At 45.0% G+C, this 15,084-nt stretch overlaps 1 protein-coding gene across 1 annotated transcript in view; it reads right to left on the bottom strand.

The window, feature by feature from the left end:
• Positions 1-15,084, bottom strand: part of ADAM19 (ADAM metallopeptidase domain 19) — an 85,623-nt gene that overhangs the window by 69,159 nt on the left and 1,380 nt on the right. Inside the window, 2 exon segments of the mRNA XM_007447122.1 lie at positions 8,747-8,817; positions 13,231-13,316. Of these exon segments, the coding sequence (XP_007447184.1) occupies positions 8,747-8,817; positions 13,231-13,316 (157 nt within the window).

Genomic DNA, 15,084 nt, shown 5'->3' with positions numbered 1-15,084 from the left:
CTCGTGCTGAAGGGCCACCAGGAGCAATAAGCTTGAGACAAAAGAAAACCATGGACATCCTTCCTGGCTACACAGGCAGCCCTGGCTGCGGGTCCCTGGAAGGAGATAGAGCCGGAACTGGTGAACAAATCCCGACCTCCTTATCAGACAGCTCAGAACCTTGCCAAGGGAGTGCCTGGGCACTGATTCTGCAGGGAGAGACAAGAGGTACAGTTTGGCCGACTGGAGAACCCTGCACAGCTGTATTCTTGAGATACAGTTAGGTCAAACTGGGCACAGCAGGGGAGCAGAAGTGAGTTTCCTCCCAGGGGCAATGGGTTTTAAGGTCATCTTCCTAATTACATTTGGAAACCAGCTCAGGGGAATTCCCTCTTACTTCATTCTTAAATGTTTTTCCCAGCCTGCAAAATACAAATAATAGCAACTATTTATTGGACTCTCACAGTGCACCAGGCACAGTGTAAGTCCTTTAAGAGAACTGTGTTATTGAATATCACATGACACCTGATGAGGTGGCCACTATTATGAGCCCCATGATGCGGATGAGGAAACTGAGACTTGCATAGGTAAGCAACTTGCCAAAGCTTACACCTCCAGTAGGTGCAAGGAGCCAGCCTGACTCCTATGTGCCTGGACTGCAGCAATACAGTCCACTGAAATCCAAATTCTAACCTAGGCCTAGGGAAGGCAGGAGGAAAGGGAAGAAGGAGGGCAGAACAACAGAGAAGTAACACCAGTGTTCATCAAAGAGCATATACCAAGTAAGGACAGGGCATCCGAGAGGCAGTACGAGGCCACAGCTAAGACCCCGGGCTTGGAGTGCCCTTCCCACCCAGATGTCCTTGAACAAGTCACATGGCTCCATGCCTCAGGGTCCCCATCTGCCAAACAGGACTAACACAGGTACCTACACCTCACAGGGTTGCTGTGATGATTCAATTAGAGATTGCACAACGGAGCCTGCTACATAGGCATCTCCTATGTTGTAGCTATTACTACGGCTGACGATAACATTATTCCTATCTGACCTTCATTCCTCAGCCAGAAGCTGCCTGAAGGCAGACTGTGCATCAGACAACACGAGCTGGAACTTAGGAAATGCTGATAAATGGTAACCACACATGCTATGTCTCAATATGTTTTTCTCTTGCCACTCTTACCTGAAGACAGTCACAGGGGCCACATGCAATGCTTTGCATCACCAAGACACTCTAGAAAACATCCGTTCTTGACTCTGCATTAATGAAACTTAGCATGTATTGAAAACCAGCTTATTTATGTGCCACGAGTGATACTACACACAGCGTAATACATTATCGCTGGGACTTCCCTGGTGGTGCAGTGGTTAAGACTCCGTGCTCCCAACGCAGGGAGCCTAGGTTCGATCCCTGGTCAGGGAACTAGATCCCGCATGCATGTCACAACTAAGAGTTCACATGCCACAACTAAGAAGCCCCTGTGCCTCAACTAAGGAGCTGGTGAGCCACAACTAAGGGGCCCACCTGCTGCAACTAAGACCCAGCCCAACCAAATAAGTAAATAAATAAATACATTATTGCTAAGGCTCACAAACCTGGTGTATTTGTTTCCTGTGCCTGATATGTAACAAATTACCACAAACTAGGTGGCTCAAAACAACAGAAAGCTATTCTTTCATGGTCTGGAGATCAAGAGAGAGAAGTCAAGGTGTTAGCAAGGCTGCACTCAGTCTGAGAGATTCCATTCCTGGCCTCTCCCAGCTTCCAGTGGCTGCCTGTATTCCTCAGCTTGTGGCTACATCACTCCCATCTCTGTGGTCACACTGCCTTCTCCTCTTCTGTCCGTGAGCAAATCTCCCTCTGCCTTCTTCTTACAGATATACTTGTGACTGAATTTACAGCCCACCCAGAAAATCCAGAATTATCTCCCCTTCTCAAAATCCTTAATATAGTCACACTTACAAAGATTCTTTTTTGCCACACAAGACAGCATAGTCTCAGGCTCCAGGATTTAGAATGTGGGTCTCTGGGAGGGTGGGGAATATTTTTCAGTCTACCTCATCCTGCAATGAAGTTATTTTCTATTTTCTATGCAGGATATAGAGTATAGTAAGAAACAGATAGACCTGAGTGTGACTCCTGGATCTGCCTGACATTGAGTAAATTACTCAAATTCCTCACACTTGAGTCTCCCCATCTATAAAATATGAATAATAATATCTTCTAAAAAGAGTTGCCATGCAGATTAAAAAAGATGGCATGTGAAGTGCCTCTGCACAGTGACTGGCTCTCAGTAGATGCTCACTAAGGAGTGAGCGTTATCGTGAACACAAATGAATAAACAACATTCAGAAGGCAAGTGACTTGCCAAAGGCCACCTAACCAGAAAGTGTCAGTGCCTGGAACTGAATCTGGGTCTCTCTGGCACCAAAGCCCAAGCATGTTCTACCCTATGGATTAGGCATTTCGGGCTTATGTGCTCACAGCCTTAAGAGTCAACACATCTAGGTTATTTCAATTGTGGATGCTGCTTCATACTCTCTTCCGGCTACTGTACAGCTGCATCCCTTCAGATCACCACTTCTAGTTACTGAGACTGAGTTTACACAGTCTACCCTAAGAAAGCAATATCATGTTTCCAATGATTTAGAAATACTGGAGACCCTGCTTATGCGGGGGTGCGGTTAAGAGTTTGGCTTGTACAAAATCACATCAGATTGGCTGGCAATCCATGTGGTCTGCAACTCCAGGGGTTCTGGACAATATGGGAATTATAACCAAAATCAATCTCCATCTACAAAGCTACAATTAGAAACTGCATTTCAAACAGGACCATGAGGTCTCTCTGGGGCAAGGTGCCTAGCCCAGCACTTAGAATTTAAATCCACGTAGGCATTCGCTGCCTCAGAGTCAGCGCAGCAGGGTTAATTCCAGTTCCTGATACTTCAAAAAAATGTTTGAAGAAAATTTCAGACACTCTTCAGATTCTCATGTCCCCACCCATCCATCCAACCGTTTCCTCGGCACCGGTCTCCTCGGGTTATACAACATCAGCTGCGGGGAATGGGGAGCCCAGCTGTGTGCAGAGTTTGGAAAAAACATTCTGAATACTTTAGGTCTGCCAAATACTTGGTTAAAGAACGACATCCTCTAATTTCTTAAGCCATGTGTATTTTAAGTGAAATGTAATCCATATGTCTGTGACTCATTTAAATGCACTTCAGTGAAGCATGGTTCACCAAGAGCGCTGGGATATGTCTAAGCCTTTCTTAAGCTTCTCTTTGATCCAGGAAATTGAATTCTGCCAACAAAAAATGAAGCTCCTGACAAGAGAGGGTCTAAGAGAGCTGTCCTTTATCCTAGATAAGATGTTAAAATCTATTCCTCACCCAGGAGGAAGCCGGGGAGAACTCCACAGCCTGGGTGATATGCACAGTTTTGCTCCAGATCAGCTACGCATTTCCACCAGGCCTCCTTGGAAGAGAGGTGCAGCAGCAAGCGGTGGTAACTAACCTACCCCGTCTATTGATGAAAAAAACTCCTCTTCTGCCTATTTCTCCCCTTCTTGGGTCCTCCAGTATTATACAGCTCAAATAGGGAAGAAGGGGAAAAAGCCCAGGAGCTAGATCACTCCATTAGCAGTGAATGTTAATTTTCCAGGACAATTAATTTTGTTAATTTTGTTGCTTGATTTCCAAGACAACAAAAGCAGTCTCTACCCCTAAGATATCTCTGAGGGACTGATAAGAAGTTAGAGATATGAAGTGAGATGAAAGTCAGAAGTAGTGGTAGGCACAATAATCAGTAAATCTCCAAATGCCTAAATTCTGCCTTGACCATTACTATTCCCCATGAGGTCTGGAGGTAGATATGCCCACAAAAGAAAACAAATATCCATTCTTATTAGCTAGCCTTATACAAACAGGATTTCTCTTTCGCTGAGCTGGAGCACAATGAATGGGGTGAGACCAAAGGACATCTCTCCTTTTCCCAAGCCCAAACCTAAATCTGGCATCATTTGGACTCAAGGAAGGAAGTCTACTGAAGAGATGAGAGTTGCAGAATGTGCTTCAGAGACTAGCGGAGAGAAGTATATAGATGGCCAAAGATCCTCTGGGCACAGCACCCACTGGCTGAGCTGCTCATTTGCTTTTGAAGGTGACCTTGTAATGTAGTAATTGAGCTAGTGAGCATCCTGCAAGCAGGTTCAACAGTTCAGTGTGCCCTCCTCTTGGGAGAAAGTGGAGAAGGGAGAGAGCCAGGGCCTACATCTCCCTGGAGGCGACCAACTCCCCAGATGCCTACAGCTAAGGAAGATTCCATTTGATTTCAGCAAACAAACTGTTGTCCAATATGGTTTCTGGATTGATGAGGCAGTCCTCAGAGCCTGGGGGAAATTACGTGGAGAAAAAAATATTATGGATTTATACCTCAAAATTGTGGGTTGTGGAAATAGCAGCCTATAATTTCTTCCCTGTAATTTCCCTTCTCGTGCTTATGTTGCCTAAACGGTGGGTCCTGAGCTATCAGTTCATCCCCAACTTCAAGGTCTGTGGTTTTGGGGGTATTTGCCTTTATCCCACTGCCCCCTATTTCCAGGAATGTCTACAGAACTGGAGAGTAAATGCCCTGAGACAGGGACCTCTTTTCCATTTTCCACTTATGTGGTATCCTTTCAATAGGTAGCACAGGAAAGGCTTTTAGAACCCAACTGGGACAAAACCCTCATTAGAGAGATGAGAAAGTTGAGGCCCAGGAGGGCCACCTGGCTTGTTGACCAATTCCACATTGTCTGTCTCTGAACTCAGTACTCTCTCCACTGTACCACACAGCCCTAATCACAAGTCAGGTTCTCCTAACAACAGCTATATACCAACAGTGGCAAATGATGGGTAGGTGTGAGTAAATGTAAGACTAGGGAACATATCAGAGTAGAGTACTACCTTCATCACATACAGGTGAGTCTACAGAAACAAGTGTGGAGCAATATGTAGAGTATAATCTCATTTCTGCTCCTCCCTCAGCACAAAAATAGCAGCCTGGTGTGCTTCTGTGTGATTGTGCCGATGAGTATCTACGTGCGTGCTCTCACACGCAGAGAAAAGGTCCATGGTAGGCTCACCAACTGTTCACAGTGGACTCTCCTTGTGGGTGGGAGACTTTCATTCTTTCACTCATTATATTCTGGTATTGCTACATGTTTTACAATGAGCGTGTACTGCTTCTGCAATTCAAAAGGGCACAAGCTAGAAAAAAATAGTGGCTGCCATTTACTGGGTATGGAGTACAAACCAGGCACTATGCTGACCCCCTGACAGGCACCATCTCATTTCATCCTCCCAGCGGCTCTACAGTGTGGGACTCTTATTATACCCCAGATAGGGAAACTGAGGCTTGAAGAGGACGTACGGTTAGTAAGTGGTGAGTCAGGATCTGAACCAGGACCCTCCAACATGAAAGCCACATTGAGGTTAGCCCTACTATCTCACTCTATTCCACCTGCACTCAATAGAGAAAAGAGTGTGTGTCCCCCATGGGAATGTCATCCGTTTATCCTGAGTTGCTTCACGGCAGAAAAAGGCTGCCAGCTGCTGTGCTATGGAACTAAGGCACCTTGGGGTGTCTGCTGCCTGAGCTGAAGGCCCATTTGCTGTGCCCCTCTCTCCTGGCCTAACCCCCATGCTCCTCCATCCACACTATTCTTGGCTCTCTCTCCATGTGTGAATTCCATTAAAGGCCTGCTCACTGCTATTTTGGGCCATGCATTAGCACATGGGCTTTGATTAGACGAGAGAAGGCCAGACACTTCAGGATGATGAAAAAGAAATTAGAAATGTCCTCTCCCTCCCCTCAGAGTCCCAGAAGCCCTTATCCACAGCTCCTAGGAGGCCTGAGAATCCAGTATATGAGGAGACGTAGGTGGGGGCAGGGGGAGGGAATGGAAACCCTCATAACCTATTAGGACCTTTGAACCTGGCTGTTTTTGCTCCTTGGAACTGTCATCTCCCCGCTGTCCACGTGGCTCACTTCCTCGCCTCCTTCAGGTCTGGACTCAAATATCAATTCACCACCAAGGCCTGCTCTGGCCACCATTCCCAAACAGCACCTCCCTCCTGAACCCCTGCTCTTCAGAGCCCTTATGTTCCTTTTGTTTCTGCCACAGCAGTTGTCACTGGACATACTACACATTCACTTGTGTATTTATTGTTCCCCTCCACTGAAATATAAGATCCAGGAAGGCAGAACTGTTTTATTCACAACTGTATCTGCAGTACCTGCACTGGTGCCTGGAATGCTACAGATGCATCCAAGAGGGAAAGGATAAATGAATCAACTGAGGAAGTTAAGAACCAGAGCCTGAGGATCACTTAGCACAGGGCCTAGTTTCCCCTCAAATATCATGGGATTATAAAAACTTTACAATTTTTATAAAATGTGAAAAATCAGAAAAGCAGCACCACCACCCCCCAAGCTGTTTTGAATCCAGACTTGCACGCACCATGAATGAGAGGGCTTTGGGAAGTAAACACACTAGGAAGTCATGTGCAGTTGGAGTTCCGCTTGCTAACACATGTTCAAAAACAAAAAGCCCAATTTAGACGAAAATAGCAGGAAGCCATCCCCAGGGATACCTGGTGAGGTCATATTGCTTGGCTCTGCTGCTTCCACTTTTGTCAAGTCTCCTGCCTGCTGCCAGTTCAAGGACGCCAGGAATCACATACAGGCCACTGCTGATCACTGGGAAACAAAAGAGCTCCACGCAACAGACAACAGAACCACATCTCCGGGCTCTCCTATGGAACCTCAGTGTGGGACCGTAAAACATCACAATAGTAGTCAACTATTTACTGTGTTCTCTGTAAGCACTTTGTGTACATCACTGTACTCAGCCCTCACAACCACCCATATGAGGCTGGTGTTACTAGTCTCATTTTATAAGTGGGGACACTGAGATTCTAAAAGACGCAGCAATATGCCCCAGGTTACTCAGCTAGTAAGTTGAAACTGGGTTTCTGTGACTCCAGATCCAAGAACACAAATGATCCTCATTTCACCTCTCTCATTTACTTGCTGTGTGGCCTTAGGCAAGTGCCTATCCTTCCCTGAGTTGAAGTTTCTGCTTCCATGCATAAGACTGCTGCACTCAGTGTTTTCTATGGCATCTTCATGCTCTAACTTCCTATGACCTCTTGCAAAGACTCCAAAATACGAAGGAAGGATGAGTCCTGGGATCCCTGCTTGGCCAGTCCAACTCCAAAGGATTTGCCCATGACACTAACCCCATCACCTAGGCAGCCCAGAGGAAGCTGAGGGGTCAAATGCCCCAGCTGGAGGCAGAATAGGACAGATTAGACAGAGGTGGCAATAGGGAACAATAGACTAGAGCTAGAGGGTTAGGGCCATGAGAAACTGAGGAAGGCCCCTGAGAGAGACTAAGAACAGACCCTCTGGGGGCCTTTCCTGCAAGACCAAAGGAAGACAATGCAAGGAGAAATCCCAGGCAGATTTCTGGGCCTGCGCCCTCTGCAGACACAGCCAGCTGGGTCTACTCCAGGGAAATGGGACAAAAGGAACACATTCTTGGGCTGGTTTTACTCCAGGAGTAAGGTAGGAGGAAAGTAGCAAAAATGATTGAGATGCCCGTCTTTCTGACTTCCCAAAGGCCACCACATGCTGGAGGCAGAAGAAAGACTCGGATGAAGCCCATTACTGCACAGGCTGCTTAAGTCATACTTTTACTGCACTTCCGACACCACTCAGCCTCCTCTGCGAGTGTCCAAAAAGCCCAAATTTGGAATAATTTATATTCTTGCTTTCCACCCAAGCTTAGCAGTCATTCCCATCCTCCTGGATGTGGGAAGGTCCCTATCCATCGCTTTCTTGGCAGGGATGCATGTGATTACTCATCTGCTTCCAAGGGACTCCGGAGGCTGCCAAGAGGAGACAGGCAGTTCTGAGAGCCATGCAGCCTTATCTGCAAGGTCTGTGCCACAGAATGTAAGGGGGACTGTTGGTGGGGAAAGATCAGAAGCCCTCAGAGGACCCCGGCCAAGTAAGGAGAGCTCTCCAGTGGCCAAAGCAGATTGGGAATGGCCAAAGAATGGGCAAAAGACACAGCCGTGCCTCACGTCTATTCACCTGCTCGATAACGTGAATCAAGATACAGCTGCACTTGACAGCATATCAATGTGGAAATATTTCTGAGCCAGGCAGCCACCCAAGAGGAGTGAGGTTAGGAAGATGCAGGAACCAGCCCGATGAAGCCAGGAGACTGCTGACCATGCCCTTATTGGCAGGAGCTCAGATGTAGCTGACCCAGAATAGACAGAGCAGCCAGGGTGTGAGCATCAAATCCCAGAACACTCCACCTTGCCTCTCTCCTTTCTGCTGTTTTCCTCTAATCTCCTTCACTTCCTGCTGTGCGCTGTGCTGGAGCTAGTAAGACAGCTGCCAAAGTCCTCCAGCCCATCCCTCCCTTCATGTCTCCCACTTACACACACTCACACATTCACGTGCAGTGAATTCTAAGAGGCCCCAGAAATACAGCCTGAGGAAATTCAAGGAAGACGTTAAACAGTCCACTAATTTCACAGCAAGTCAAGAGACTGTGGAGATGCTGGCTCTGTAAGATGCTCCCCACAAAGGAACCCTAGCTTGAGAGCTTGGGTCACTTCACTAACCGCTTCCTTCCAAAACAGCGGCACCTGCGTCCGGCACTGACATGCAAGTGGGTTGTTTCATTTTAGACAAAGGAGAAGTCCACTTACTCATTCTTCTCCAGGTCCAGGATCAGTTCTCGCCCCTCAGTCATCACCCTGAGCTCAGCTTTGAGTGGATGCTAAAAGCAACAACAAAAGAATGTCAGTTCCTAAAAACAGGGGACAAGGCTACCAGGAAGGGGCGCACGATCTAGCACAGGGCTCTGACCTGGATCCACAGGAAGTGGATCCACAAAAAAGGCTCAATCTCATTTCCAGCCCAAACATGAAATATCTTCACTCCCAGAAGGACCCAATTCCCCTCCCCCATCTGCATTCTCCTCAAAGACAAAGGAGAGAAACTCCAAGCCGAAATGTGGTTTTAAGTGCCTGCATGCAGGCCTGGTAAAGGCAAACCCTGAAAAACACGAGCTTGGAAGACAAATTTTGAGTGGAGTTAGATCTGGCTTCACGTGCTGGCTCCGACACTATAGTTGTGAATTGGGCACATTACCGAACCTCCCTACAACTCAGTTTCCTCATTTATAAAATAGAGAAGTAATAGTCAACTTTATGGGGATCTTGTAAAGACTAAGTGACATGGTAAATGTAAAGAATTTATTACAGTGCTTGGCATACAGGAAGCCCGTTACATGTTGGCTGTTATCTAAAATACCAGGGAAAGCCTCTTCATCATGGTCTCGTATTTTATTTTATATTGGCTCTCAGTTTGGATACCCCTCAATCATCTCAGAGGAGACAACTAGAAGAACCTCCTACTAAGGTTTTAAAGGTCTGAAAGATACATTTTACACACAGGAGAAAATGTGCTGACGGCCACAGTAGCTACACACCCAGAATAGACCATTTAAAGTATCATACAAACGGCCAATAAGCATAAAAAACATGTTCAGCATCACTGGTAACTTCCCCTCACCCAAAAAGATTTTTTTTTTAAGATACCTTTTAAAAAACCAAAGCAACAAAGATTTTTTTTAAAACCATAAATCACAATGCAGGGGAGTATACTATAGAATGGGCACTCTCACACCCTACCAGTGAGAATTTCAATCAATACTGGCTCACTGGAAAATAATCTGTCAGTATGGACCAAGAGTTTAAAAATGTTTAGGCCCTCTAACTCAGAAATAGAAGATTCTATCTAAAGGGAACAAATGGAAACACAGGCAATGTTTTATACACAAGGATGCTCATTACTTACAATAATGACTAATGAAATAGAACCTAAATGTCCAAAAATAGGAGAATGGTTAAATAACTGATAATCCATTCACATGACAAAACATTACACAGTCACTAAAAATGATGACTTTCAATAATTTTTAAATTATCAAGAAAGTACACATGATAATGATTAAGCACAAAGGTTTAAAACATAACACTGTATGTTTTATTCATTCACACTTTTGTAAAGTGACTAAAGTAGAGAGAAATAAACCAAAAGGTTACCATAGTTACTTCTCAGCAGTGAGAACATGAGTTAATTCTATTTTCTTTCGTGCATTTTTCCATGTTTTTATAATGGCTTTATATATATACTTTTTTTTTTTTTTTTTGGACTGCATTGGGTCTTCATTGCTGCACACAGGCTTTCTCTAGTTGTGGTGAGTGGGGGCTACTCTTCGTTGCAGTGCACGAGCTTCTCATTGCGATGGCTTCTCTTGTTGCAGAGCTCTAGGCATGCAGGCTTCAGTAGCTGTGGCGTGAGGGCTCAGTAGTTGTGGCTCGCGGGCTCTGGAGCGCAGGCTTGGTAGTTGCGGTGCACAGGCTTAGTTGCTCCACAGCATGTGGGACCTTCCTGGTCCAGGGCTCGAACCTGTGTCCGCTGCACTGGCAGGCGGATTCTTAACTACTGCCCAGCAGGGAAGCCCAAGCTTCTACCCCTTTTAAGGTTGACCTCAAAGCTTAGTTTTGGCATGTATGAGAAAGTGGGTCACCTGCTTTGCCACCTCTGGTTGGGGCCTGCCTCTTCCAAGCACGTTTCTCTTCTTATCAGCTTCAAACTCCACTTCCCATTAGGGTCCTGGGCATCCCTGAAACTTTTGTGCCACTGAGGGCTCTGATGAGATCTGAACATTGTGATCTAGGATGCTTATGCAACTCTGTCCTTTGCTATTTCTTGCTAATTTATCCTACTCACTTCTCCTAACAAGGGACGTTTCAAAAACATGGGGAGAGGAAGCTAGGGGTATGTTTACCCAATAACTTTCACTAAGAAATTCACTTCTCTGTTTCTGATGCCTACTTCTGATTCAGCTCTACCAATACCTATTTCTGGTCACTGGTCCTTTGCCACTTCACTCTGGGAGGTCTGGAGCAAGGGCCCTGCCCAATCACATTAAGCATCAGAGACACAGTCCCAAGTGGGCATTTGAGGAAAAGCACACAGCAACAGAGCTGTATCAATCCCTTATCCAAGAGGTAGGTGGCCAAAAGTCCACACAAAAACATGAAAGCTGACAGAGATCAAAGCACTGTCACTTCTCTCCCAGAGACACAAGCTGCAACATGAGTATGAATATTTATTTTTAAGTGGGTAATCCAAAAATATTTCTCTAGCCTGGAAGATGCTCAGACACTGATATTTAAGATATGATGTTTCCAGGGGACATTTCAAGCGAAACAATGAAATAGCACTGTAAGGATTTATGTAGCTTCCCTGTCCAGATTCACTCAGCTTTTGTCTTGCAACTCCACTCTGTCCTAGGAAGGGGCAACATCACCTCTCCTAGGAAGTGTAGGAGCTGACCCACTGTTTATACTTCCCCAGGGCAGGTTAAAATGCCTTTCTCTTTTGAGCTAGATTAAATAGATCTTCAGCTCCACAGGGTATTGGAAATCTGTCCTATATATCTGTACCCCCCTTAAGACATAGTACAATATTTAGCATATAGTGTTCAACTAACGTTTGATGAATGAAGTAATTACAAAATGAGAATAAGATGCCTGAGTGATACCTACCTCTCCCTCTCTGACATTCATTCATTTGTTCTTCAACAAATATTTATGGTGCCAGGCACGGTGCTAACTATTCCTACAAAATACAATGACCCAGATTCTGGGCAGACAATGGCTGGGAACAAAGACAGGATCTGAGCTCCACTTTGTTTCTCAGGCCCTTCCTGAGGATGCCCAGCATCCCACATCTGTAGGGAACAGAGAAGCGTCTATAAAAGTATCAGATCCATTCCTCGGACAATAATGGATAGCTTGGAATATCCAAGACCTTAATTTTTAAAAACAACCTTCTCTAGGATGGCCATCCATTAATTTGTCTAGACTTTTCCTGAAGCTATTTTCAGTGTCTCCTACTTTTTGACGAAATGAGCACCATACATTTATTGTCTTTAGGATAAAATATTATTTGCTTTCATTTGTCCTAATATTTTTGCTGTAAATTCCCTTATTAAATCCAAATTGGAGCATTTTTGGACATGTCTGTACTACTCTAGGCATAACTTCATGTATTCTGGGTATTTCTACTCTCCATTTACCTTTCCAGACTCAAGGACCACAAGTCTGAAATCTTTCCTGACACAGCTCTCTCCTCTCTCTGCTACCGTAATCTGGCTCTTATATGTTGCCCAATAAATCACTGACCATTTGAACCCAAAGGACTCTTATTAACTACCCCTCCTCTCCAGCCCTCTTCCTTCTTATCCCCTCTAAGCCCCATTTTATAAATGAGGAAACTGAGTTCAGAAAGTGAAAGGTCCAGTAGCTGGTTACTGACATGCAACAATCACATCTTCCTTTCTAGTTCTTTCTTGTCTCACTTGAGCTATAAGAACCAGAACCAAAGACTATCCTAGATGGCACAGATCCTTCCTGCAAGAACAGGATAATGTTTTCTGTCTTATTCCCAATCCCCTTTATAAAGCCTGTGCATTCTGCTGGTGTCATGGCCCAAGGAGCCTACTGAATTTTAAGATTATTGGATTTGAAGACAGATTCCTCAGTACAAGATCCCTACCCTGCGTCTTATTTTTAAAATAGTTTGGGTTATCATTTTTCTCTCCAAGTATATTATCTCATCAATAAAGTGAAGCAGGGACATCCCTGGCGGTCCAGTGGTGAAGACTCCACGCTCCCAATGCAGGGGGCACGGGTTTGATCCCTGGTCAGAGAACTAAGATCCCGCATGTCTCACAGTGTGGCCAATAAATAAATAAATAAATAAATGAAGTGAAACACATATTATGCAGAGCAAAAACTAATGACAAAATTTAATCAATCCCAGCTGAGAGTCGGTGATTTTTGTGACACATATTTGCACTTAGCTTATGTCAGCATTAACATGGATTTTCATTTCCTCAACTACTTGCATTTAGAAGTGTTTCTAGTAGGTTGTCACACAATGAAGGAAAGCCCCATCTGGGATTTCCAAAACTGGAACACAGAGCAGATAGAGTGGGCCAGAAACGGAACCAATGGTGATAACTGGGCTTCCAGGAAAGTTGAGTAGGTGACCTCAAGCCTCACAAAATGGAGCTGTAAGCTTCTGCCTGTGAAAATGAGATTCTTTGTCTTACCTTTTCCCTCAAGGTGCTTTCTGCAGTCTTCCACTGAGGTATTATTAGTTCATGCTGTGGCTGGGGGCTGCCTTCCCCACTTCCTCCTGCCAACACAGGAAGCACACCATTGGAATCCCAGACCTCTGCACCCTAGCTAAGCCAGGCATGCACTGCCAACTGGAAAGACCCATATTGGGTTGTCAGGAGACCTGCTGGATTCCAGGCTCTTGGCACTCACTATGGGTCAGGCACTCTGCTAGGTGCTGATAATATAGTGGTTGGTCTGTGTATACTTCACAAAGTTTATCTTCTAGAGATGGGAAGCGGACAACACAAATATTCTCCAGTGGTACCAGAGGGTCATGAAATAAAGAGACCCTGAAGAGGAGGTACCTATTTTAGAGAGGATGATCAGCAAGGATGGCATTTAATTGAGACCTGAGGGACCAGAAAGAAGACGCAAAGATCTAGGGAAAGGGTGTCCCAGGAAGACAGGTCAGCAAGAGCAGAAATGGCCTTGGCCTGTTTAAGGAACAAGCAGAAGTTAGAGGTAGCTAGAACGTAGCAAAAAAGAGGGGAAATTGGTAGATATGGTCAGCAGGACAGCCATGGGTCTGATATCACAGAGGGCATGCAAAGTGTCTGGATTTTATTATAAATAGACTTGGAAGGCACTGGAGGGTTTAGACACAGAGCAATATGATCTGTATTTGGTTTTTAAAAGATCTTTCTGCCGCTGGGTGGAGATGGAGAGGGTGGAGGTTGGGGAGGGAGGCAGGAGTGGACGTAGAAGCAGGAAGGCAAGGCTGGAGACTTGCAGGAGCCCTAGTGAGAGTTGCTGGTGGCTCAGACTAGAATGACATCAGTAGAGAGGAATGAAGTGTTTGGATTCTGGGTATATCTGGAGGGCGAGCCCCTGGGTATTATTTCCATTGAGTTTCAGTTTTCTCATCTATAAAATGAAGACAATGATACCCACCTGCCCATCTCACAGCATTACTGGGGAGAGTTACTGTGAAAGTGCTTCCCAATCTGCAAAGCATCATCGCGTTAACCTGAGCTTCCTAAGGGCAAGTTTGCTTTTTCATATCACTTTCTACTTTCCAAATGATTCTCACCACCCAGTTCTCTGTACTCAAGACAACCCTGGGAGCTAGGTGGGAGGATTCCTATTTTTCAAGAAAGGTGAACTGAAATCTGTTTGAGGAGACTTGTTCCAGGCAGGGCAGACCTCAAACATTGGTCGCAGGCAATCTTAATAAAGTGGTAATTGCTCAAGACCTAGGCAAATTAGTCTCCGCAAGAATAGGCCAAATCCACAGGACTCCTGGGGTTGAAGTGAGGACTCCAAAATTTATTCTTTCTAAACCAACCACATCAATCACATAGAATACAATGAGTGACACAGAAGATGGCCAGAGTTGTTCTGTTAGACTGGCCCAATTATGAGTGATTAACTTTCCTTTGAGATTACTGATATGATGTATTCTCAATCAAAATAGATCCCAAAAAATAATCTCATTAGAGTAGCATTAGTTTCATCATATTAGTAAAAATGAGAAGCAATTCATTCATTTACTCATTACATATTTTCTGAGCGCTTAACTATATGCCAAATACTATGCTAGGTGCTTGATATTCATTGGGGAATCAGGCATAATTTCTGATCTAGTGGCTCTGATCAATCTAGATTCTCTGCAACAAAAAGGAATTATGCTATTCAATGGAACATTCAAAGGAATGAAATGATCTTTATGATTGCAAAAATTATTGAAAGCAAGGCTCGATAACAGGAACACAGTACATCTTAAGAAAAATTGTTGGGCTTCCCTGGTGGCGCAGCGGTTGAGAGTCCGCCTGCCGATGCAGGGG

This window comes from Lipotes vexillifer, unplaced genomic scaffold (assembly GCF_000442215.2).
Source record: "Lipotes vexillifer unplaced genomic scaffold, Lipotes_vexillifer_v1.1 scaffold194, whole genome shotgun sequence".
Lineage (NCBI taxonomy): Eukaryota > Metazoa > Chordata > Mammalia > Artiodactyla > Lipotidae > Lipotes > Lipotes vexillifer.
Note: the sequence above shows the minus strand (reverse complement) of the source record. Positions and strands in the feature narration are given on the sequence as shown.